Genomic DNA, 22,696 nt, shown 5'->3' with positions numbered 1-22,696 from the left:
GAAAGCAGGAAAGTGGCAACCAGATTCAAGCCATTCCAAAATCCATGAAAATCCGTCCAATATCAAAGTTCCAAAAATAAACCCATATTTGGACAACGTGAATTTATAATGAGTAACTGGAATCACAGCCTTCTTAGTAAGGAGGTGGCAAATCGGGCATCATTAATATTTATGATTCAACTAGGGTGCATTTTTTTATCTAACAAAATGAATTTGATTTACTTGATCGATTCAAGCAGATCACGATTCAAACGGTTCTGGCAGGTGAAGGTTAGAGCCCAGTTCTGTGCCTTGGAACAGAGCGAGTGGTATTGCTTTGGGGAGAGCTCAGGGTCACTGAAACGCCTGGGGTTACGGGCACCGGGAAGAGCCGCCGTGCCTTGTGCTGCTCCCAATCCTCAAACCTCCACGGGCGTGAGTGCGGTCACTTCCCGGCCAGAAAGCTACACCAGTGCAGGATCGGGGTCTCTCACAGCATTCTCGCTGCTGGCAGCAACATCTTAGTGTGACCCCCTCGTTGTTGGCTTTTTTACAGTCTTTAACGTCTTTGCTCCGTGACGCTCCAGAAGTGCAGAGGTCCGGCTTCGCAGGGGGTGCTGGAAGCCAGCAGCAGAGGGACCGTGTCTCCGCTCACTTTGTCGCACTGCAAATTCGGCGGGACCGAGGGAAATGCCCCAGGAGATCTGCTCCCCTGGCCCGCGAGAGACACTCGGCGGGAAGGAATGAGCCGCTGAGATGTTTCTCTCACATCTTGCCCCAAGCAAAGTGTTTCAAAAGTCAGGTGAGTGAGTGTGCGCTCGTGACTCTACCTTTCTAGATAACCGCGGTGTGTAACAACACCCCGGAGAGGTATGTGCAGGGGGATGACTGAAACTTTCCTGTGCACGGCTCACTCGGGCTCAGGTGCTCTCTCCCTCCCTCCCTCCCCAGCGTCCAGACATCCGGAGGCTTCTGTCTCCGGCATCTACCTGTGCGGGACAGGCTGCTCCGGGAGCCTGTCCCCATGGCATCAGCTCGGCCCCTCTGCTGAGCCCCCTGCGCGGCTCCGGGGGGCTCCGCGGATCCCCGGCCCTGAGCCGGGCGAGCCGGGAGCGCTGCTCGCCGCACCTGCCCGGCAGCGGCGGCGGCCAGCGGGGCTGCCCCGGGCTCGCCCTCCTCCCTTCCCCGCAGCGCCGCGGAGCTGCCCGCGCCCCGGACCGTGCCCGGGGCAGAGCGCAGAGCAGAGGCTTCGGGGGAAACACAGGGAGGAAGAAATGGGAAAATAAGTGGTCTAGAACGGGAGCGGAGCTGCACGACTGCATCAGCCCGCGATGGCTGGATTTTAGAGACCTCATGAGGCAGCTCAAACTCGTGCGAGTTCAAGCATTTCCTTGATTAACAGAAGTTGAAACTGAATCTAACCTTTTTTCTTCCCGAATGAGAAGGCAGGATTTTATGTGATAAGCATTGCTTTGACTCAAATTAAGTCTCCCATTCCAGTAAAGAAAAAAAAAAGAAATATCACACATTTCCTCAAGTGCTGGAAAATCCCTCATTAAAATCCTTGGCTTAAACGGGAAGTGTATTTTGTATACTCTTAGCCAAACAATGCATAAAAAAAAAAATCCTACGTTGATTTAGGAATAGTAATAACAGTAGTAACACAACTCTTACGTGACTTTCACACTGACTGTAACTATCATCTCAGTGATACAAAATTCCTTCATGCAAAATCATGAGGTGGCGAACTCTGACACATAAATGATCAGTTCGTTGCTGGTGTGATTTGTGAAAGGCTTCAGCAGGTAAAGCTGGTCCAAATCTACCACAAAACATCATGTTCTTTGTTCAGATGCTCATTTTGGTCTTTCTATGAATTTGCATTCTCATGCAGTTTGGAATTGAGCAATAGTCCCTGCATTGGTACTATGTACGATGTAACAATGATCACTTTTCAAAAAATTACTCCATAAATAATTATTTCCTTTTTAAAAACAAAAAAAAAACCCAAAAAACAAAACCAACCCAGTTATACAGAATATTCCACATCAACATCATTCACAAACTGTGAGTCTGAGGCAATGCCAAGCAGTTCAGCAAGACCAGTCTGTGATGTGAAATGCAGGGTCTCCAGGATGCTGCCTCATCCATGGTGGAAATGGGGGGCCTGGAGGAGCAGCCAGCTCATGGACCTGTTCAGACCTTACAACAAGTGTCTGCTCTGGCAGGGACATGGTGAAGCTTAGTTGCTTTTTATAGAGCATTATTCAGGCTGAGATTTATTCCAAAAGAAAAATCTGTGGGTATCAATGGGGAACCAGTGTGAGGCAAATTTTCTGTGTTGCTTATGGAAGAAAACTGTTGTTTGAAGGCCAGTGTGGAAGTGTCTTTGCATGTTCCACTTTGTTTAAACAAATTGTTCTGAGTTCATATGCCATGAGTATGAATAGACTTGATTGTATTTCAGGCTGCATGAAATCAGCAGAAAGATAATACTAATAGAAGAATGGCACCCCCTGAAGGATCTAAAACCTCAGTCAAGCTCCATACAGAAAAACCTTGCTGTTAGTGTCTGCACTCAGCCAGTTCTCTCCATGCCAAGAGCACAGTGACAAAGGGGTGATTCCATTTCTGGCAGTGCTGTTGGAGGTGCTTTGGTGAGCCTTATGTCTGACAGGTTTGAGTGCACCAAACAAAGTCTCCAGAGTGGAGGATGTGTGTAGGGAAAAGCCTGGTCGGGGTCGTGTCTGCTCCCTTGTTCTGGCAGGGGGATAAAGAGATTGCAGGCAGAGTGAGAATTTTGTTTCCTGAAGGAGTGAATGTAGAAGGTGGTGTGCACGTTCACACCTTACTGTTGGCAAGTGCACAGTGTTAGTGTGGCAACACTGTCCCTGAGTGCTTTCAGGCTCTTGGAGAGACTGCAGCCTTGCAATTCTTCCCCTGGGTAAGTACATTGACTTGTGTTTGTGGAGACCTGTGCCTTGGTGCCCGCTGTGAGCCCCTGCTTCTCCTGAGGGGATCAAGGCTACCCTGCTGCAAGTGAGGGAATTAAAGTTGGGTGGTCTGGAGGAGCATCCAGTTTTACTTTTCATTAGAATTTAGGTGAACAAACACTGTGTCTGCTCTTCCTCACTTGTCCTGTAAGAACGTGATTGCTCTATACTTAAGGGAAGATGCCCAGAGAAGTCGTGGATGCCACATCCCTGGAAGTGTTCATGGTGTGGTTGGATGGGTCTGGGCAACCTGGTCTAGTGGAATGTGTCCCTGCCTGTAGCAGGGGGACTGGGACAAGATGATCCTTGAGATCCCTCCTGACCCAAGCCATTCTGTGATTCTGTGAAATAAATGAGCTGAACTGAACTCCCTATTTCTTATTTAAGATGTGCCACTTCTTATGAAATTTATAGGCTTTATAAACTTGGGCTGTACTGATGTAGATGGCAGAAGGAGCAAGGTTGTAAAGTGAGCACTCACAGTATTGGGAAATCACTAAATAAACATCTTGCTCTTGAATCAGCCTTTATTAATGCTCTGGGAAAGGTGTGAGTGATCCTCTCCTGCTAGAAGTGTTGTGTTAAAAGAGCAGTGAGATTTTACTATTGGGATTTGTAATTGCATATTGAATCTTTTTATGAGTACAGATATGATACCTATAAGGTCCCATTCCAGCTCCGAATTAGGTAATTTCTTAGTGTCCTTAAACTTTCCCTCCAGGTTTAGCTGTACAGAACAGCTGTACATTACCCTTCCCTTTTGTGATCTGTTGTTGTGTCCTGACCAAAATGCCTTTACATGACTTAACTAAGGTATTCCTACCTAACTCCTAGAAGAAGGGACGTGACCCCACAGAGTGCATCTCTTTCTCAAAAAGTATGGTCAACCTTTTTTATGTATATATTACACATTTTTCTTTACTCCTAAGCAAGGAAATGTATTAGGATTGGATCTTTACACATGTTATTTGCTTCAAAACAGCTAAATCACGAAGCTGATGACTCCGGGGAGATGTCAACCTCTGCCCTCCGCTGAGAAAAGCACAAGCGGGAACACTGCTTGAAGCTTCCTGACCAGTTTGCATCTGGCTTATCAGCAAGACACCGAGTCAGTATGTCCCAGCTGAGAAGTGTAAGAACGGCGTGTTTGAAGCAGAAGTGTCTCTGAGACCACTAATGACTGTCTGCTGGGTCCCTCGTCAGGGTGGATCGTCAGGAGCGAGTCCAGTTTGCTGCATTTCCACAGCCAGCCCGGTGCCCACGGCCGCTCCTCGCTGGAGTGCAGCCCATGTCTTCCGCGCTGTCAAACGGGACCCACATAGAAGCTTATCAGAGAGTTTTTGCAGGCTCCGCCAGCTACCCAAGCGCTGTACTGTCCCCTCGTTTATCCTCAGCATCTCCGCGGCTGCTGGCACAGCTCACCGTGCTCTCGAGGGCCGCGCTGGGAAAGGCGCCAGCTCATCTGCACGTTACCGGCAGCAGCACGGCAGCTCCCGGCGCGGCCCCGCTGAGCGCCCCCGCGGCCACCGCCCGTGCCCGGGCCGGCGCGTCCGGGGCCAGCGGGTCACGGCGAGGCACTGCCGGCCACTGCCCCGCCGGAGAGCCGCGGGGCCGGGCAGCGCCGCCCGCTCCGCGCTGTGGGCGCTGCTGTGAGGGGCCGGGACCGGCACCCGGGACGGCTACCCCCGCGGCGGCACGTCCCGCACAGCCCGGACAGACGGGACCGGGACACCTTCTGGAAGCGCAGCCCCCCATTCCCCGGGCCGGGCTGGCGGGGCCGGCGTTATCCCGCCGCCGGATTCCATTTCCGCGGAGCCCCGGCGGGGCGATGCCCGGCCCCGGCAGCTCCTCGCGGGAGCGGCACCCGAGTCTCCCCGGGCAGGCAGAGCGCTCGGAGCCGCCGCGAGTGTCTTCTGTGAGGGGAACGTGGCGCGGAGCCGCTGCCCCCCGGGCGGCCACCGCACAGGGGGAGGCTGCCGGCAGACAAAGCCCGGCGCGGGCGGGGCGCGGACCTCCCCCGCCGGGCCCTCCCCGCCCGCGGGGGGCTGCGAAGAGAGGCCGCGGCGCTGGCAGCGGCGCCCCGGCACGGCGGCCGGCCCGGGGCAGCGGCACTGCGGGACAGCCGGGCCGGGCCGCCCCAGCCCCCGCCCAGCCCCGGGGTCACGGCGAGCGGTCCGGGCGGCGCGCAGGCGCACGGCGCGCCCGCGCCTCCAACATGGCTGAGGTGGTGCCGTTCCTCCTGCGGCGGGCGCGGAGCGGAGGATGCTGAGCCTGCCCAGAGCCGCCGCCGCAGCCGCTGGGGTGGTGAGGCCGAGGCGCGCCCCGCGCAGCCATGGCCAGGCTGGCCGACTACTTCATCGTGGTGGGCTATGACCACGAGAAGACAGGTAGGTGTGGCTGCGCGCAGCGCTGCCCCGCCGCGCCTGGCCGCTCCCCGCGCTCCTGCCCGGCCCCGGCCCCCGCCCGCCTCCGGCCGGGCCGCGGGAGGAGGAGACTGCGGCGCACACGGGCCGCGCGTCCGGCCGGGGGAGGAGGGGGTGAGGGCAGCGGGGCGAGCCGAGGGTTAATCCCCCTTTCCCGAGCGGGGAAGCGGAGGGGCTCCTGCACCGCCCCGCCCGCCGGCAGCGGCTGCGGCTCCGTCCCGAAGCGCGGCCGGTTCAAACGGGGCCCGCGGCCGTGGCGGGCCCGGCCCCCGCCGCGTCCCACCTGTGTCCCGCCGGCTCCCGGGAGAACAAAGGGGATCGGCGAGCGGCCGGCATTGCCCCCGCTCCTCCAGCGCTGTGCCCGGGGCAGCGCCGTGGCACCGGGAGCCTCTGCGGGGATGGGCGCTTTCCCTAAAGCCTCGGGACACGTTCTGTCTGCTGGGGGAAGGGGAAGTGGTGTGAGCCGCCGGCGTTTTGTGGGCGAAGAGAGAGTGGTTGGTGTTATGTAACTCTCCGTTATGATACCGGCTTTGTTGCTGCAGGGATCTCAAATCAGTGTTTGAACTGATTGGAAAGCGAAGTGATTGTCAACGGGTGTGTGTTTGTACTGGGTATTTCAGAGCGACCCTTTGAATGTATGTTGTTAATAAACAATATTTTAAACAGTCGAATGTTCCCTAATTTATTTAACTGTGCATAAACCAAACAACACTCAAGTTTGTTACTCAGAGTAATTCTTTGAAGTAGCAATTGCGTGTAGTCTGTATCTGTTCATTCAAAAAGTGCAGCTAATAAACTCAGGCTATGGGATTTTTTTAAAAGAAGTGTCATTTTTGGAGTAATCATTATATCTCTATGTTTAAAGATGAAGGGTCTTACAAAGTTCTGCTAAGGGTCTCTTGGATTTTACTATTCTGCAGTTATTCTATTAATTACAGCCTGGTTTCTCCTCTCACCCCATTTGATAGTGGATTTGTCCTAATTGTACAATGTCAGATGTACATTGTTCAGATGTCAAAATCAAGACATCTGAAATGGGAAGTATTTCATGTTAAAATTTCCTTTTTACCTTCCCTTTTGCGTCTCTCCTGTTTGTAACATTTTCCCTGACAAAGTAGAGAGAACCCAAATCAAAACTAAGAAGCAACCAAAAATCTCACATGTGCTTTTAAGAAGACAAAGCAAGTAGGCTCCTTCCTTCATGGGTACAATACAGGTTGCAATGAAAGCTTTATGTCTCTAAAATGTCTTCATCTGTAGCATTTAAGTATGTGTTTAACTTCCAGTACATAAATTGTCTCATGAAGTTTGGTAGAATTGCTTGCATGGGTGAAATTGAGCAGATTCAGAAATAACTCCTGAACCTTAATTTAAAAAGGTCATGCCCAGAAAGCAACTCTTTAGACTTCATTATTTGAATTACTTGTTGCTACTTTAATGCTTCATAAGAAAAATGCTTGAAGGAACAACATTCTATTGAAGACTAGGCATGCATTGTTTTCTAAATTCCTTTACCCCCACATACAATCCCATAATACATGGAGTACTGACCTTTATTTTTCTTATAAAACTGCAGTTTTTTGATGCATTTATTATGCTTCCTTCTATATGAAAAGCAGGGACAAACATTTCTAGGATTACAGACTAGCTACCTTTGAAGCTTTTATATTTTTAAGTATGTTCCTTTTCTTCCTTTCTTTTCTTTTTTCTTTTTTTTTCTTTTTTTTTTTTTTTTTCATCTAGCTACATTTTGGCTTGGTTTGAATGTGCTTGATTTTCATGTTGAGTGTAATTACATTTTGTAGTGGTTTTTTTTTTTTTCCCCAGGCATAATCTGTGGAATAGTTTTGTGTAAACAAGCAAACAGAAATGCTGTACCCTCTCCCCCAACCTGTGTGTCAGCAGCATTTGGATGATAAACACTTGTGGTTTATAGGGAAGGGTGTTTATAGGAGTGACTGCTCTCCCAGGAAAGCCCCCACTGTGTCTGCTGGCTCTCCTCTCACTGCTTATATGGATTTATTTACACGTGCCAATATCTGCAGTACCCCTGAAAATGTAGTAAAAGTGCTGATTTCCTGGGCAGGTTGTCTGGCTTTACTCAAAAAACATTTGCTGTGTTTATGCAGTTTAGGAGCAGATTTGCAGATTTTTCTTGTTTTGAGACAACTTTGTTACTCATGCTACAAGTTTTTATCCAGCAAAGTCTTCAGGGGAAGTGAAGAGTTTTATTGTCCTTGAATAAACCAGAGAGTGTGTCCTTTGGGAATCAAGCATATGAAAGTCCATTTTTGTTCTGGTCTAGGCTTGTGTAAATTGATGTTCCAGCAGTTCTAGTGCTGCCATTCCTGTTGTGTTAAATCTTCCTTTGGTTTCTTTGCTGGCTTTATGATGCTGACCCATCCAAAAGACCTTTCTTGCTGGGTGTTGTACCTGTATTGCTCTATTATCTTGTCCTTGGATTACTTTTCTACTAATTTTTCAAACAGCATTGGCTCATCAGGAGGTCAGATGAATGCCAGTATTGCCAGGTCAATGCACCCCGAATTTTTATCAGCTTTAATGGTTCTAGAGCCTTGGGCACAAAGATGTTGCTGAGGTGGCTTAGTCTCCTACATCCTCCAAGGAATGGGAGCTCTTGGATAATTTGCCCAACAAGCAGTTTATTCATGCTTGGCAAGATGCACAGAGGCTCTTCCTGAGCAGAGAATGAGCCTTGCTGTTGACAAGTGTCAGTAGAATTGCAGGCACTTTGGAGCTGGGAAGGCTCTGTGCTGTTAAGGATTCTCCCAGCTTTCTCTGTTCCAGGTGCACTGGTCTGTGTGCCCACTCCAGTTGCTCAGTGTGTGTCTCTGCCCATGACACTGAGTGTAGATGGATCAGGGCTGTGATGGCTGTTGTGTATTTTAAGAACTCGTTCTGAGCCACTGCTCAGAACTGCAGCAGCAGTAGCTGCTGTCAGAAGTGCATGTTAAGTGTCCTGACATAGTTGGAGAAACCAGATTTATAAATCCCCCAGCTTTACTAAATCCCTTTTTTTTTTGTTCTAGCAGTGAAAGCATGAAGGATTTCAGTGATGCACAGAGTAAAGCAATCAACCTTGGTGTATTTTGCCTTCAGCTGAACCTTGGCTGAGGCAGATAACCACGTTTTCCCCCAGCATATCAGCACAATATAAAGCTGTTACATAACTGGCTGCAAAAGGCACTTACAGAAGTCTCTGGAAGGAGCAAAGGTGCTACCAAATGAAGGCACTCTGGGTTAACAGCTAGGAGAAATCCCACAAGGCCTTAGTCTTTATGCATTTTATTTTTTTCACGGATTTTGAAGTGTGTTTGATGTGCTTCACCAAGAAATTCTCATTTAATATGTCTGAATAATGGAATGTGGATGGGGTTTAGGAAGAACACAGATGTTTGCAAAGATCACAGAAGGGCATGAGAAAATGTCTTTCTTGTTTTGTTTGTTTTTGGTTTTGCTGGTATAAGCCCTAATCATAAATCTATCCCTAGAATGTACATACAGGTACTTGGAAAAGGTAAAAGAGAGAACATTCTGTGTCAGCAGCTGGAAGGTAAGGATAAAGAAGAGAGGATCCAATCACTGGATTTGATTAATTATCCCATGCACCCATAGCAGCTTTCCTGTAGGATGCTGTCCTGTACCCAGAAGTTAAAGGAGAAAATCTGTGAGTTGGAGCAAGATGTTTTCTGTGAGGTTTGGTGGCTCTAAGAAGACAGAGGAATGATTTGTTCTTGACTCTGTGCAGTTGCAGTGTGTAGGACAGAAGGCTTGCAACAGTATAGCGGTTTTATTTGGCTGTTGTCACAACTGATAAATGCTGGTATAACATGTGTAGGCTCTGTTGTGGTTGTTTCTGTTCTGATTTTTATCAACTCCTCTTCAGGGAAGCCTTTATTGTGTAACATAGCTTCCTATCTCAGAGGATTTTGAAACAAGACAAGTGATTGTTGATGGAGTGGGAGAAATTTCTAAATGGAGTTGTCTGATGCTTCTATTTTTTTTCCTCTGAACAGATTTTGCCTGTGAAGAATGTAATATCATGAGGATTTTCTGGTGTATTTGCTGTGTATTCATAGTTGGGCATTTCACTGAGCTAGTGTGTGCATAAGGAGTGGATGATTGCTTGATGCCATGACATTCAATCTCTGTAACACAGAAAATGTAGAAAAATAAGGGGATAAGCCACTGTTGCTTCAGTGGCTTTCTTATCTGTGCTGAGGCTTAATTTGATTCAGATACAATCCAGGGAAATCTCAAAGGGATTAAAAAAGCAACAAAACCAAAGTCTTTCTTATTGTGGCAGGAGAATTCTTGTAGCTGTAGTGGAATGGAGCATCAAGTGCAGTGCTAGAGCAGAATGCAGAAGTGTGCCTGGGTATTGCTGGGAGATGACTTTAGTTGGATATGGCTGGTAGGACATGGGAGCCCAAAAGCCTTGTCAACACATCACTTACTGCAGTAAATGAAATTATCTTTTCCTCCAAACCTTGTGATTTACTTCTCAAGTACAACAGATTCCACAATAATATGCTGAAACAGAATGAGGAAAAAAATATTTCCGTTGTATTGGACATTGGTTTTGTTTGTTTTGATTGTGGTGGTTTTTGTTGGGTCTTTGTTGGTTTTTTTTTGGTGAGATAAAACTCTCTTGAAAGTCTGCTTGGAGGGCTCCCAGTATTTTTTAGTAGCATATATTTATAAGATGCGCAAGCAGTTTCTTCTAGTACATAATGCTGACTAAAAAAAAAATTGGTTTTGGTTTATGAATTTATCATTTTGGAGAAATCTTAAATTCGATAGAGATCATATAAATCTTCTTTCCCTCACATGTCTGTAGTGAATATTTTGAAAGAACTTGGATTTCAGACCCTTTACTCAGTCTTGCCATTATAATACCAACACTTTTTTCCCTGCCTTTTATTTTAAACTAAAATATTCATGGAGGCTGATATTTTTCTCTGTCAGCTATCTCCATCTGTTCCGAAATACGAGGACACACATTATGTTGAAGGAAGTAGCATTTCCTATCTTTGTGACTAAATTGCAGTCAAGCAACTCTCTCTCCCCTGTTCTGTCCTGGATTAACTTTGTGGATTATCTGACAAAAAGACACTTTTCCTGCAGCCTGTTCATGGAAGACAGTTTGTTATGCAAGCCTGAATACTGTGTAAGCCCTGGCCTTCTATAACCACAATCATATTTTTCAGTGGAGGGACAATGAGACTGACATTTAACTTCTCCAACATCCCAAACATAACAGTCTTGTCTTGTAACAGTGAGGAAGAGAATTATACTGCTGTGGTGGTTTTCTGACATGAATTTAAAGTACCAGCTACCTCCCCAACTACTGATAGTCACAAAGGAAAACCACAGTCACTGTGGAATAATTTGTAAAGTGTGTAAGAGCAGATTCACAGTTCAGCCTTGATAACTGTCAGTGAAAGTTGTGTCCTGCAAATATATACTGCTGAGTAGGAGGTTTTCCTTTGGTTCATCTCTCCTCTTACTCCTCTTTGCAATAGCTTGTGATTTTCAGGCTCCTTGCTTATATAGTGGGAAAAAATGATTTCTAACAATAGCATTATTAGGATCGATGAGATTAATTTTCTTCTGCTTGGTGTTTTGGGAATTGTGTTCCATTTATATGTGTTTGTTGAAATAAATTACTCCTGTGGTGTCAGTGGTATGTTCTGAAGTCAAGGACAATCCAATTAGTGTTGATTGGGATTTGGCAGCTAAATCCCTGCTCATTGAGCCAAGAACATGCTGGTTATTGCTTATCTGCTAGTGACTAGATAGATCATGATTTCATGTCTCTAATGTTTACAGCTCTCAGTTTTCAATCTTCTGCAAATCGAATACTATGATAAAAATGCAATTACTGAACAGAGCTTGAATTCTTTGGTATTTTAGAATTTCCTTTCTGGTAGTGTTGTGCTCAAGATGTCAAAGTAACCAGAGAATTTCCACTGAGCTGGACGTAGGTGACTGGCTGTCACTCCTGCAGGCAGAGCCAGCACTTGGTGACAGTCTGGGGTTGTGTGTAGCTGTTGTGGAGGAAGGCTAAGAGACAGAAAAAACAAACTCATCATGAGTTTGGATACAAATTCAGGATAGTTGCATGCAAAGCCCCATTGGACCATGGGAGATCTCAGTGGATAAAAAGAGACAAAGGAATGTTACTAGGTTTACAAAATCAGTCACTCAGGAAGAAATTCAAGGGGGAAAAAATAGAAGGTAGGAATGATGTTCTTATCATGTCCTTTTACTGTGGTTCAGATGTTGGTTCCTAGGATTTAGAACCCCAGAAAATCCATTATCTGGCACTTGGATCAGTCTTCAGCAAGATAGAAAATGTCTTTTTTGAATGTCAGAGTGTCGAGTTGGGTCTGCTGGAATAGCAACTGGAAGGAAGATGAGACATTCTGGCAGAGGATCTCTCAGATACTTGTGGATGAGAAGGGATGACAGCTTTTCATTCTGGAACCTTGACTTCAGTTGTGGAAGGTTGTGCATTTGGAAAATGGATTTTGTTGAGCTCCTTTTGCCAGCTGCTGCAGCAGTGATGCCAGGAGTATGGAGTGTTGTCAGACTCTAATGGGCTGCATGTCACTTCCTCGTGCTTTAGGAACCTTTTTTGTGAGACATTGACCACTCCTGCTTCTTCTGTGTGACACAATCTGGTGTTGTAGAATGCTTTCCATCTTCTGGGTTTACTCCAGAAGAATATCTGCCATTTTCACCTCTCACTTTCTCCTTCCTTCTCTTGCTCTCAGTATTCATTTAACTCTCTTCATGTACTCAGTGGTTTTCTGAGATGAAGTCCTCTTGGCCACTCAGTCTGATTTCTCATGGTTTTCATCTTTAAATAAACAAATTCCAGTTCATCACACAAGCACCAGGGTCAGGTTTTGTCTCTTCTGTAAATTTTGGGCCTTAAAAGTGTGCTGGGTAGAATTTTAGTTTAGGCCAAAAAAAATCCTTTTCTCCCCAGTCTTATTTCCTTCAAGCAGAAAAAGTATTTGGTGTGAAGTTTTACAGAAATAATTGAGCTGGAAACAGATGTCAACCATTGAGACTTTATATGGTGCATTTAGTTTGTTTAAGTAAAAAAATATTTGAAAATAGTTACAGAACAAGGTAGAGCACCATTAGTGATGCTTATAGCTGTTAGTTATCTGTGTAGCTAAAAAAAAATCACACTCTTTTTTCTTAATTTGTTATAATTGCAGCAGTTAAAGCCCAATAAACCTTTTAGCTTGACCACTTGAAGTCTTCCACAGCATAAATTTGTACATGAACATGTGTATTTTTGTTTTGGACAAAGAAATGCAAACACTCGTCCTTTTTTGTGACTATTGTTCTCTGAACTGTAAATCTAATTCCTAAATGGCAGTAAGAATAAGTTGTATGTGTGACTAACAAAATACTCAAGACTTGAAAGACAAAGTTGTGATCTTGTCATAAATTCAACTGTAATGGAATTTTAATTCTTGAAATATTGTTGAATGGGCCTACTGTACTTTTAGGAAAGCTGTGTTTTTTAATTCTGTTACACAGACTGCTTTTCATAAAGTTGCAAATTGCAATTACATAAAAATAGAAGAAAGCCACATGCTTTGTTCCTGCAGAGCCATTTCTTCATAATTAATCTGGTTTCCCAGAAAAACACATAGTAGTTTTATGAAGCTTGTGTGATGACTGGGCTGTTACTGGTCTATATTGTTGGTATATGCTATTTTTAAACTAGGTTTAATACAAAACATTCTAGTAGAACTTACAAGAGGATTTCCATTTACTTTCTTCTTGTTGTATAGTTTGTAAAGACAAAAGTAGTAGGTTTGATATTTTTTAAGAATATAGATTTTCTTAAAGAAGGTTTCAAAGAAAAATTGGTGATACAGCCAATTTTAAAAGCCTTCCTAAAACATTGATTTAAACCCACATTCCCCCCCATTTTTTATTGGGTAATTTAATCCATTAATCTATTTAATCTTCCTCTTTTAGGCTGCAAGTTCTTGGAATCTTCAGTCTGTGAGAGTTTTTTTTTTTTATTTTGTTCAGTGGGCTGCCAGGCAGAATTTGCTTTTTGTGAAGTATCTCAGCCTGGGGCCTCTGCCTGAGCCATAGGTTGTGCCATAGGGCTGCAGCTGAGGAACAAGTTGGAATTTCCTGTTAAGGGAGGCAAGAGCTGCTGCCTAAGCATTGCCTTTGGGATTCACCCCACATTTCTTAGAAGAGCAATTATTGAATTATTCTTACTTTATGCCTTTCAGGAGCTGCTTGCTTTAGCAAAATAGGAAGCTAATTAGCATGTGTTTCTCATGATGAGGAAGTTTCAGCAGTGGTAGAAAGCCCAAGGTTTGCAGTGGATGCTTTTAGTGGTATTTCCAAAACAAATAAGATAACGAGACATACACACAGAATAAAAGGATGTTTTCTGTGGTGATAAATATTCAGTCTGTGTTTAGGACTCCATGCAAATGTTCAAAGCTTGCAGGGAAATGTTTCTTCCCTGAGTATTTTGTAGTGACTAAAACTGAAATGCATATTTTCAGTGATGAATTCTGGTTCACTTTGCTCAAGTGAGTTAAGGCAATGCCTGTGCAGCTCTCAGGTTTGCCCTTTGGCTGGAGGCAGCAATTTTAGACACTGGTGCCTTTCCTGCACTATTCCCACTCAAGCTCCCTGTAAGCATGCTTGGAGCTGAGGCACCTGGATTTGTCCTGGCACCATGTGATCCCTTTTCCAGCTCTGAGGGGTTGATTCTTTCAGCAGGGAAGCAGCAGAGAGAGCTGGAGCATCCCAAAGCCCCCAGAGCAGTGGGATGTGCTCAGCCTGCAGCTGTGATGGCACTGCAGTTCAGCAGCACAGCCAAAGCCAGTGGCGTGTTGTTTCAGCTACAGGCAACTGAAAAGAAAACAAAGCCATAGAGAGCCACATGTTTGTGATTTGGAATTCAAAACTCTTCTTTCAAAAGATTCTCTTTCCTGTTTGGTTAACGTGCACAAATAATGATACCAGGTTTGCCACTGGGTAAACAGAGTCCGTTCAAGTTGTGATACTTTTGGAAGGTTGTTGTTTCAGCATTGTGTTTTCCAAATATTTTGTTTATAGTGTTTATTATTAAAGAGATGAGATCATACATATTTAACAAAATAATCTCGTGGAGGCTGCTTTTTATCATTTTGTTCTCTTTTGCCACATGGTATCTTTTTGGAAGAGGCAAGACTGTCACTCATTTTTTGTGAGAGAGTGGTCTTGAAAAAGAACTCAGAAAACATGTTTTCTGCCTTTCTGACCTTGTAAGATGTTTTTTGCATTCTTACAAAATTGTTTACGTGCTTGTTTATGGGTTTATTTATTTATTTATTTTTTAATTTGCAAAAAATGTGGCCAGTGGTTTAGTAAATAGCCTTTTTTGGAAAACTGCAGTTCAAGAACATGTGGGTTCCCTGGTCTAGTCTCTAGACATAGTTATTGATAATAATAATCATAGCTGCTGTGTTTGCTGATAGCCTAGCAGAAGGCAGAAGGTAGCAATTTGCATCCATACTTAATTCTAATAAAAATGCTCTTTCCAGTGAGCTAGGATTTGAGAGGCCTAACTCATAAGACTATTGCTTTCATAATCTGTTGTTTCTTGAGAATATGCTTTCCATCATTTGAGACTAGAAAACCCAGAGGTAAGATTCAGATAAAAGTAATAATAGCAATAATAATTTTTTAAAGAATGGCCTTAACTGCTCTGCAACCCATTGTATCTGTCTTGTGGAAAAGACCTTGGAAATGTTTCATTTCCCAAAGTTGTGATGGTTTGAAAATTAAAACCCATGGATCTCCTATCTTCCTTTGTAAGTCAGTTGTGTGTGTTCTGCTTATTCTCAGCCAGTGTTCTTAAAGTTATTGTAAAGTCTGTGGGATGAGCTGTCTCCCATGCCTAACTTTTCTTCTTCTCCCTGACTCCTCAAAAACCAATAGTTCTGGTTTTAGGTTTCATATGAAAACAAGAAGAGTCATGGCTACTGATAAAATACTTTGAAATTCTGAAGCAGAAGACTCAGAATATAGTTCTGTTTAAAAATCACCATATGAAGTCTAGAAATGAACAGTAGAAAACCCTCATTACTTACTGACTAAGTTTGGTATGTACTCCCTACCTAGTCTTAACTGTTCTCTTAAAAGTTTGAAAATAGATTTGCAGAGACCAAAACATAAATTGTATGTTTTATTAGATTTGATTTATGGTTCTAAGAGTCTAGATCTTTTTTTATTCTTTTGCATTTGATGCTTACTAGTAGGAGCTTTGGACTTTGGTGATCTTAATGTAGTTGTACAAAGCACCATGTGGTTTCTGCAATTTTCAGAGCAGATGGACCAACATGTCAACATGGTTTTGCCAATCTTAATTAGCAGCAAATTTTCATGTCTGAATCTAAGCTGTTCCTGATTTAATGGTAAGAGTCTCAAGAGTTACGTATAGATTCAAGGATCATAGAATGGTTTGTTTGGATGAGACCTTAAAGATACTCTGGTTCCATGGGCAGGGACACCTTTCATTAGATTGGGTTGTCCTTCCTGTGTTGGGGATGGAGTACTCCAGGTGAAGTCTCAGGAGAGCAGAGCAGGAGAGAATCACCTCTCTTGACCTGCTGGTAAAGGATGGGTGCAAGTGGTCACTGCTCTTGGGCAAAATTGGTAATGTGGACTCCCCAAATTAATTTTGCCCAGCTTTTTTTGGTTCAACTTGTAAATATCAAGTAAAAAAGGAAGTGCAATACTTAATGCTTGAGACTTGCAGATGATGAAAAGAAAGTAATGAAGGTAATTCTGAATAGCTGAATCTAAAGCCTGTGATGAAGGGCTCCAGATAGAGCTCATGATACTCAGTGACTAGTATGTTCAAATTTTGGATGAAATGCAGTTTTGATAAATGCAAGCTAAAGTACATTCAGTGGTGAGAGAGAATTCATTTAGCTATTGTCACTTAGTGAAAAGTTCTTGGAATCTGTTGGGACAGTTCTCTGTAAAACTTCAGCCTAATGTCTGGTCTGGCATCAGTAAATTCAGAAATAAACAGTGTGGAGTTGTGAAAAAACCCTCCCAAAACCACTGTGGTGTTGGGACTTGCAGCTCAGGGGCCAAGAATGGGTGAGATGAATCCTAGAGGTCCAGTTCAGCCCTGGTTTCTGTGATTCTGGAAAACCTTAAAGACTGGGCAGGGTTACAGAATTCCTGATCCATTCTCTCCCTGGGCATGGTGAGCTGTAGCCTTGGCTGGCTGGGGCAGATGTGAGCTCATTCTCAGAGCCCCTCCATACCAGCATTTCCACAACCTTCTGTGATCCTCTATTCCAGTGCCCCTCTGGTGACTTTCAGGAGCCTTTTCATAGAGTTTGAGTCATGTGGGTTTGGGTTCAGTTTTCAGCCTCTTATTACTCTTCTCCTTGAAGTGTGGTGACCAAACTGGATGGAAGTGACCTTAAAGATGGTGGTAATTTGCATGGAATTTTACCGAAATACAGAGTGAGGCTGGTTTTATGGGCAGTTTTTGCATTGACTGACCTTTATAGTTTTTATTTTTAGTTTTCATCATCACAACACTGAGGGTCAGATTGTGGTCTGCTCTAAGCTTTACATCCCTTTTACCTAAACCACATTTTGGCACTATATGTGCAGTCAGGTGTTCTGGCCTAACTGCAGCTTTTCAGAGTTCTCCTTAGTCACACTCTTAACATTGTTGCATAACTTTTTTCCTGGTCTTTCAGCATCCCTTTGAATTAATGTCCTCTATTTATTATCTGCACTTCTAGAAAATAAATAATTTATGTGTATATATAAAAAACATTTTTGAGCATATATGCTTGTACATTAAAATAATGTTATGCTGCAGTTATGCTCTTACTTTCAACCTGCAGCAACTTTAATCAAAACCAGAACAAAACCCACTCCAAATTTAAAAACTGAGCTTTGGACCCCACAGTGACTCACATAACATGTCTGGGAGATAGAATTAATGCTGGTGCAAATATGACTGAATGTGTGCAGTGAGTGAATAAATTTGCAGAAAGAATATTCACTTGATGTCCCTAGGCATACGAAATTTTGGGTTGTTCGGGGTGCATTTAAGTGGGGTGATATTTTAAGTGTCAGGGACTTTGAGAAACAAGTTAGCAAATTATTTCCTAAACAACAGAACTAGTGACGTATTTCTGCCCATTTTTGTCTTTTGTCTGGAATGGCCCTGGTAGTGCTGCTACAGACAAGGAACAGGGTGTCTTGAATACTAACTTTTCTTCAGCTCAGGGTCACTGTGTGTTTATTTATTTGGGTTAAAGGCCGTTGGTCACACAGTCGTTGTTTCTGTAGGAAACCACTCTGCAAGTAGCAGTTTTACTTGTGAGAGCATCATTTACTGTCACTTAGGAGAGTATTTGCCTGCCTTTGTGGCAGACACATTATAATATGCTCCAGTTAAGTTTCTAGGGCTGCCACAGCCTCAGAAGGGAGAGGTTATGTTCTATTAATTAATTACGGGCCCCCAGTCAAGTGGCATTTAATTGTTTGCTAGGACGTGGGTTTGTGTCTGTTTTCTTTGTTTGTGCTCTCATTTCAGACAACCAGTTCCTTCAGTTTCCTGCAATTGCAAAATATGGATTGAGGAGTTAAAAAAATAGTATTTTCACTGCTAATGATGCGTGCACTGGATGTGCATTTGGATGTACAGAATCTTGGCAGTGTAGCTTAGTTATGGGGCAGGAGATGGCAGTAAGGAAATAGGTGATTTAGCACAGCCATAGAACCATACTTTATTCTTACATAGTGGTTTTAAGAGAACTCTCAAAACCCCTGAAATACCATAATAATTATGCAAATTTACACATTGATATTTATTTTCTGCCTTCTTGTTTGATTTTTTTTTATATCTTTTTCCAATCAGGTAGGTATTTACCAGCATTTGCAGCACTTGTTTAGCTATGCATGGAGATTAGGTGAAATACTGTGTGCTACATGAGCAAACTGCAATTCACATTATGCAAAGTTCAGCTTCAGTGAAGGCTGCTAGAGTTAGAAGAAATACCAATGCACAGTAACACTTGTGATGATTCAAAGTTTGTGGATTTAAAAGACATTTGCATACAGCATTATTTTTAAGAATTCCCATTCTTTGTGTTGGTCTCCACTTCATTGGAGTCACTCTGGCAGCCCTGTTCTGTGGGCAAGGAGGGAATGAAACACTTAACAAACAAATAGTGTTTAACCTGGGGACAGCTGAGGATGTTAAACAGTGGTGTTCACTTTGATTGCCTGTTTGAAGTAGATCCTTGCTTTTTGTTCTGGCTCTGGAAACAAAACATTGTTTGGAACTTGTCTGCAGCTGTGAAGAGCAGAGTTGGTCATGCAGGAGTTGAGCAAAGTGACACCATGAGAGGATGGTGTCCATGCTTGTGTTTGCCCTGGTGTAAGCATGATCAGGGACATGGATTTCTTTCATTTGGGGTCAATCAGTCAGGCAGGGATGGAATTGCATTCTGGGGATATTTAAGTGATCCCTTGGTCAGGGCTGTTATTGTTTTTGACCTGGAAGCCACTCAGTCTCTGTTGCAGGGTGTTCCCCAGGTAAGTCCTCTTCTCTAAAGGCAGCAGGGCTGTCACTGGGTAGCTCAGGGTGTGTGGATGGTGACACACCAGCTCTCTGAAATTCAGGCATGACAGAAAGCCAATAACCCATGGAGCCTTGCTCACACCCCCTGCACATCCAGCTTATGGAGCACTGGAGAACATGGAGCAAAACCTCAACCTTCAGGGCCAAATTCTCTTGGGAGAGAACACTGCTTTAGAATGTTGGCTTGCACATCCCAGTGTGGGGTTAGCTGGTCCATGGGGTGATCAGCCTGAGTGTTGGCACTGATGCCATTCAGGAAGGTGGGTAAGGAGCTGATTTTGTTAAATATGAGCTGTAAGATATGCTCAGCGTACTGGAAACTCTTTGTTTTTGCTCTGTTTTTAGTCTATAGTCAGTCCAGACAAAATATTTGGCCTACCAGGATATGTGAATCATTCTTCTTTGTAAAGCATCATTTATCATGTGTTCTGAAATTGTTTTGTATGAGGAAAACATTGAATGTACTCAGAAATTTTTATTGTTAACGTGCGTTTTTACAGCTGTTGTATAAAAATCTTGCTTTGGTGAGATCAAAATATTATTTAATTGTTTTAGCCTATTGGAATCACAGGAAATATACAGGGTAGGAAACTCCCAAATGACTTGTCACTCTTCATCATCTGTAGGTGAGCAGTGGCACGCAGACTTAAATAAACAAACCTTAGCAGCTGGATAGTTCTGGGAAAAATGAAAAAAACTTGCTCGCTCATCCTTTATGATTGCTTTTACTTACGTGTTGAATAGAAGAAAAAGCTTTGAAACCTTCTTAATCAATGCAAAAATATATGTCCAATACAAGTCTGTTATTAAGGATTGAATGAACAGGTTGAAATCAACTTGTGTTGATTTTTTTTTTTTGTCCTTTTACTCTTGTTTTAAATGAAACTAAGCCTGGTTTTGAAAGAAACTAATGCATGTGAGGAGGGCACTGTCTAAAATTCTGTGTGGACTTTCAGTGAGCATCTTAGTACCCAAAGATCTGTGACAACTGCTGTGAAGTTGATGGAAAAATAATGTTGTAGTAGACAGACTGCAGACCTTGCAGTCACAAAATTCTGTTTGAACAAATTAGTATAATTAGTAAAAAGTATAATTCAAGGAAATTTGCTGACATGTGATATATATGGATGATACCTGCTGGGGCATGAGCAGGTATGGATCCATGTTCCTGTTCCTCTCATTAAGGGACTGTGGCTCTGTAAATGCTTAGAAGCAGGAAGTATGATAGAAAAATGGTATTTACAATAACAATAAGGAATGGGAAAGTGCAGTGGAAGAGGAACTGTGAGATTACAAGCATTGTTTTTTAGAGTTCAAGTGTGGAGTGTGCAGAGGAAGATCCTGTGAAGGTAGTGGAGAGATAATGAAGGGACTTGGAAGCTGAGGCAACTTTCCTTTACAGAGGGTTGGAAAGTAGATCAGGAGGATCTGAGATGCAGAGCTAACATCTTGCATGCTGAGATTTGCTGAGTGGTCTTTACAGCTTGGGTTGAGATGTGGGTAGCTTGAGCAAGCTTGAGCAGGAATTTGCAGTGATGTGTGATGTGGGACTACAAATGAAGGCTGGATTTGAGGCTAAGTGAGGGAGTTGGAGAGATGAGTTGCACGGTGTCTCTGCAGCAGCGGCACTGCGTGGGCTCTCACAAGAGCCCCTATGAGGAGGATTCCTTCTTTACACATTGCAGATTTGAGGAGGATTGTTTTGATCTGAGGCAGATGAAAGAGAGGTGTGTGTGAATATACAGCTTTCGAAAGGAAGAAGTGAAGACAGAAGGGATTTATCTGTCTCTGCTGCCTGAATTATGTTGTTCACAGGCCCTTGGTTGGAAATTTCAGATGAGCTGGCTTAGTCATATACCGCGAGAATATCTTGAACCTACTGAGATGTTAACTTTTAACACAGTTGGCAAATAGTAGCCAAAAGTAATTTTAAATTTTTGGAGGTCATGGTAATTCCCTAGCTCTAGAGTGACAGTGTGTCCAGTGTAAAACAGCATTAAGTTACATTTGTGTTGCAATTTAGCAGGAAACGTGAATCTTTCCCATAAGATCAGGGTCAAGTATGTATTTCCTTTGATTACAAGCAAGTGCTTTTTCCTAAGAATCAATGCATTGTTTTTATATTGTGGAAATATTTCTTTTATTGATCAACTACCCAACCTTGAAATGCTTTTAGGAGTGATAATTATTTGCTTTGAAGTGTGTCACACCACCCTTAATGAGTTTCACTCTGCTGTTTATGTAGAACATCTTTTTGGTATTGAAAACATCAACCCACACTACATCTAAAGTTACAGTAGACTTAAAGCATTGGTAACCTGCACCTTGAAAATTTCAGATGGTTCATTGCCTTCTGTATCAAGAATGTTATTTAGGAAGGATTTTTCCACCTATTTGAAGGCAAGATGCATCCATGCTTACTTTGGTTTCTTGGCTTCAAGAAGGGACTGCGTTTTTGCTGCTCTGTCTTTTACACAGATGTACATTTTGCTTGATTTTACTTTAATCCTTCATGTGCACTTCTGATGACAAAGAAGTAACAGATCCTCCTTTACAAAGTGTTTGGGTACTTTACTGTACCAAAGCATCACTTTGAACTCTGGACAAATTAGTGTAATGAAACAGTCGAGTTCCCAACGTGTCAGAGCTGAGCTTGAGAATAAACATTCTGCATTTTCAGCTGCTCTGTGCAAAGACAGTATTTTTGAACATGAAATATGTGATTACTATGTGTGAGAAGATGCAAAGCACTTTTTTATTTGACATAAACTCTGTCATAATGCTCCATGTTCTACTTTACTGCAGTGTTTATGATCACACTTTGTATTATTTGGTAAGGAGACATAAAGAGCTTCTAAAGAAACATCACAAAATAGTCCAAATTTTCTCAAGGATAAAATTGATTAAAAACCAGGAAAAAAGCCTTTGCCTTTTCAGTCATTAACCAGACATGAAGCCTGAATCCTCAAGCTGAGGGAAAGAATATTGCTCTGTCACAACAGAACTTTTCCTTCTGATAGGGAGGGGTCTGTAGAGCTTGTGAGCACAGTCCAAGGCAAATCCTGTCCTGTCAGTGGGACAGAACAGAGGAACAGCTGCAGGAATGTGTCCTGCAGAAGGTCACTGTGGGTTTTGCCATGGAGGATACAGTTTGCATATGGAGGGCTGTGCAGAAAATCTGGAGTAAAACTCTGATCAGTTCACACTCTGCCTGTAAAACATGCAGCTCTGAGGTAGCAGAGGTACATGGAATTCCTGTGCCAAAGAGAGTGTAGAAATTCCAGGTGTGCCTTGTGTGTTCCTGTAGGTGAGGATATTCTGGTTCTGGAATTCAGGGGGAGATTGCTGTGACTGCTGAGAGTTGCTCTGGTAGATTTGCTCTACATCTCATCTCATCCTGCAAGTAATGCAGTTTGAACTTGGCCATTCATGCTGCTGAAATACAGAATACCTTCTAGGTCCATTATTTTTTATTTCTGTAGGGCTGCCTTGTTAGGTCTTGCAACACTGAACTGATGTTTTGTCCTAGTGGGGAACATTAGAGGAGTGGCTTTGGCCTCTTCAGTTTAAACCGAAGGTCATAATTAAACTTTTTCAATAGTTGTTCTGTT

The 22,696-nt window shown here is 43.4% G+C and overlaps 1 protein-coding gene and 1 long non-coding RNA gene across 8 annotated transcripts in view; both read left to right on the top strand.

Annotated features, from left to right (window-relative positions):
* Positions 1–95: 95 nt before the first annotated feature.
* On the top strand, positions 96–4,584 carry LOC306802916. Its single transcript, XR_013774514.1, has 3 exons — positions 96–781; positions 3,955–4,395; positions 4,485–4,584. It is a non-coding gene; the product is annotated as an uncharacterized lncRNA (long non-coding RNA).
* A 58-nt stretch (positions 4,585–4,642) lies between these two features.
* Positions 4,643–22,696, top strand: part of SBF2 (SET binding factor 2) — a 226,433-nt gene continuing 208,379 nt past the window's right edge. For all 7 annotated transcript variants that reach the window (XM_079309375.1, XM_079309372.1, XM_079309370.1 and 4 more), the window contains exon 1: positions 4,643–5,359. In XM_079309375.1, the coding sequence (XP_079165501.1) occupies positions 5,305–5,359 (55 nt within the window). In that variant the 5' untranslated portion in view covers positions 4,643–5,304. The remainder of the gene's footprint in view (positions 5,360–22,696) is intronic.

The sequence above is a fragment of the Erithacus rubecula genome (genome assembly GCF_903797595.1).
Source record: "Erithacus rubecula genome assembly, chromosome: 6".
NCBI lineage: Eukaryota > Metazoa > Chordata > Aves > Passeriformes > Muscicapidae > Erithacus > Erithacus rubecula.
Note: the sequence above shows the minus strand (reverse complement) of the source record. Positions and strands in the feature narration are given on the sequence as shown.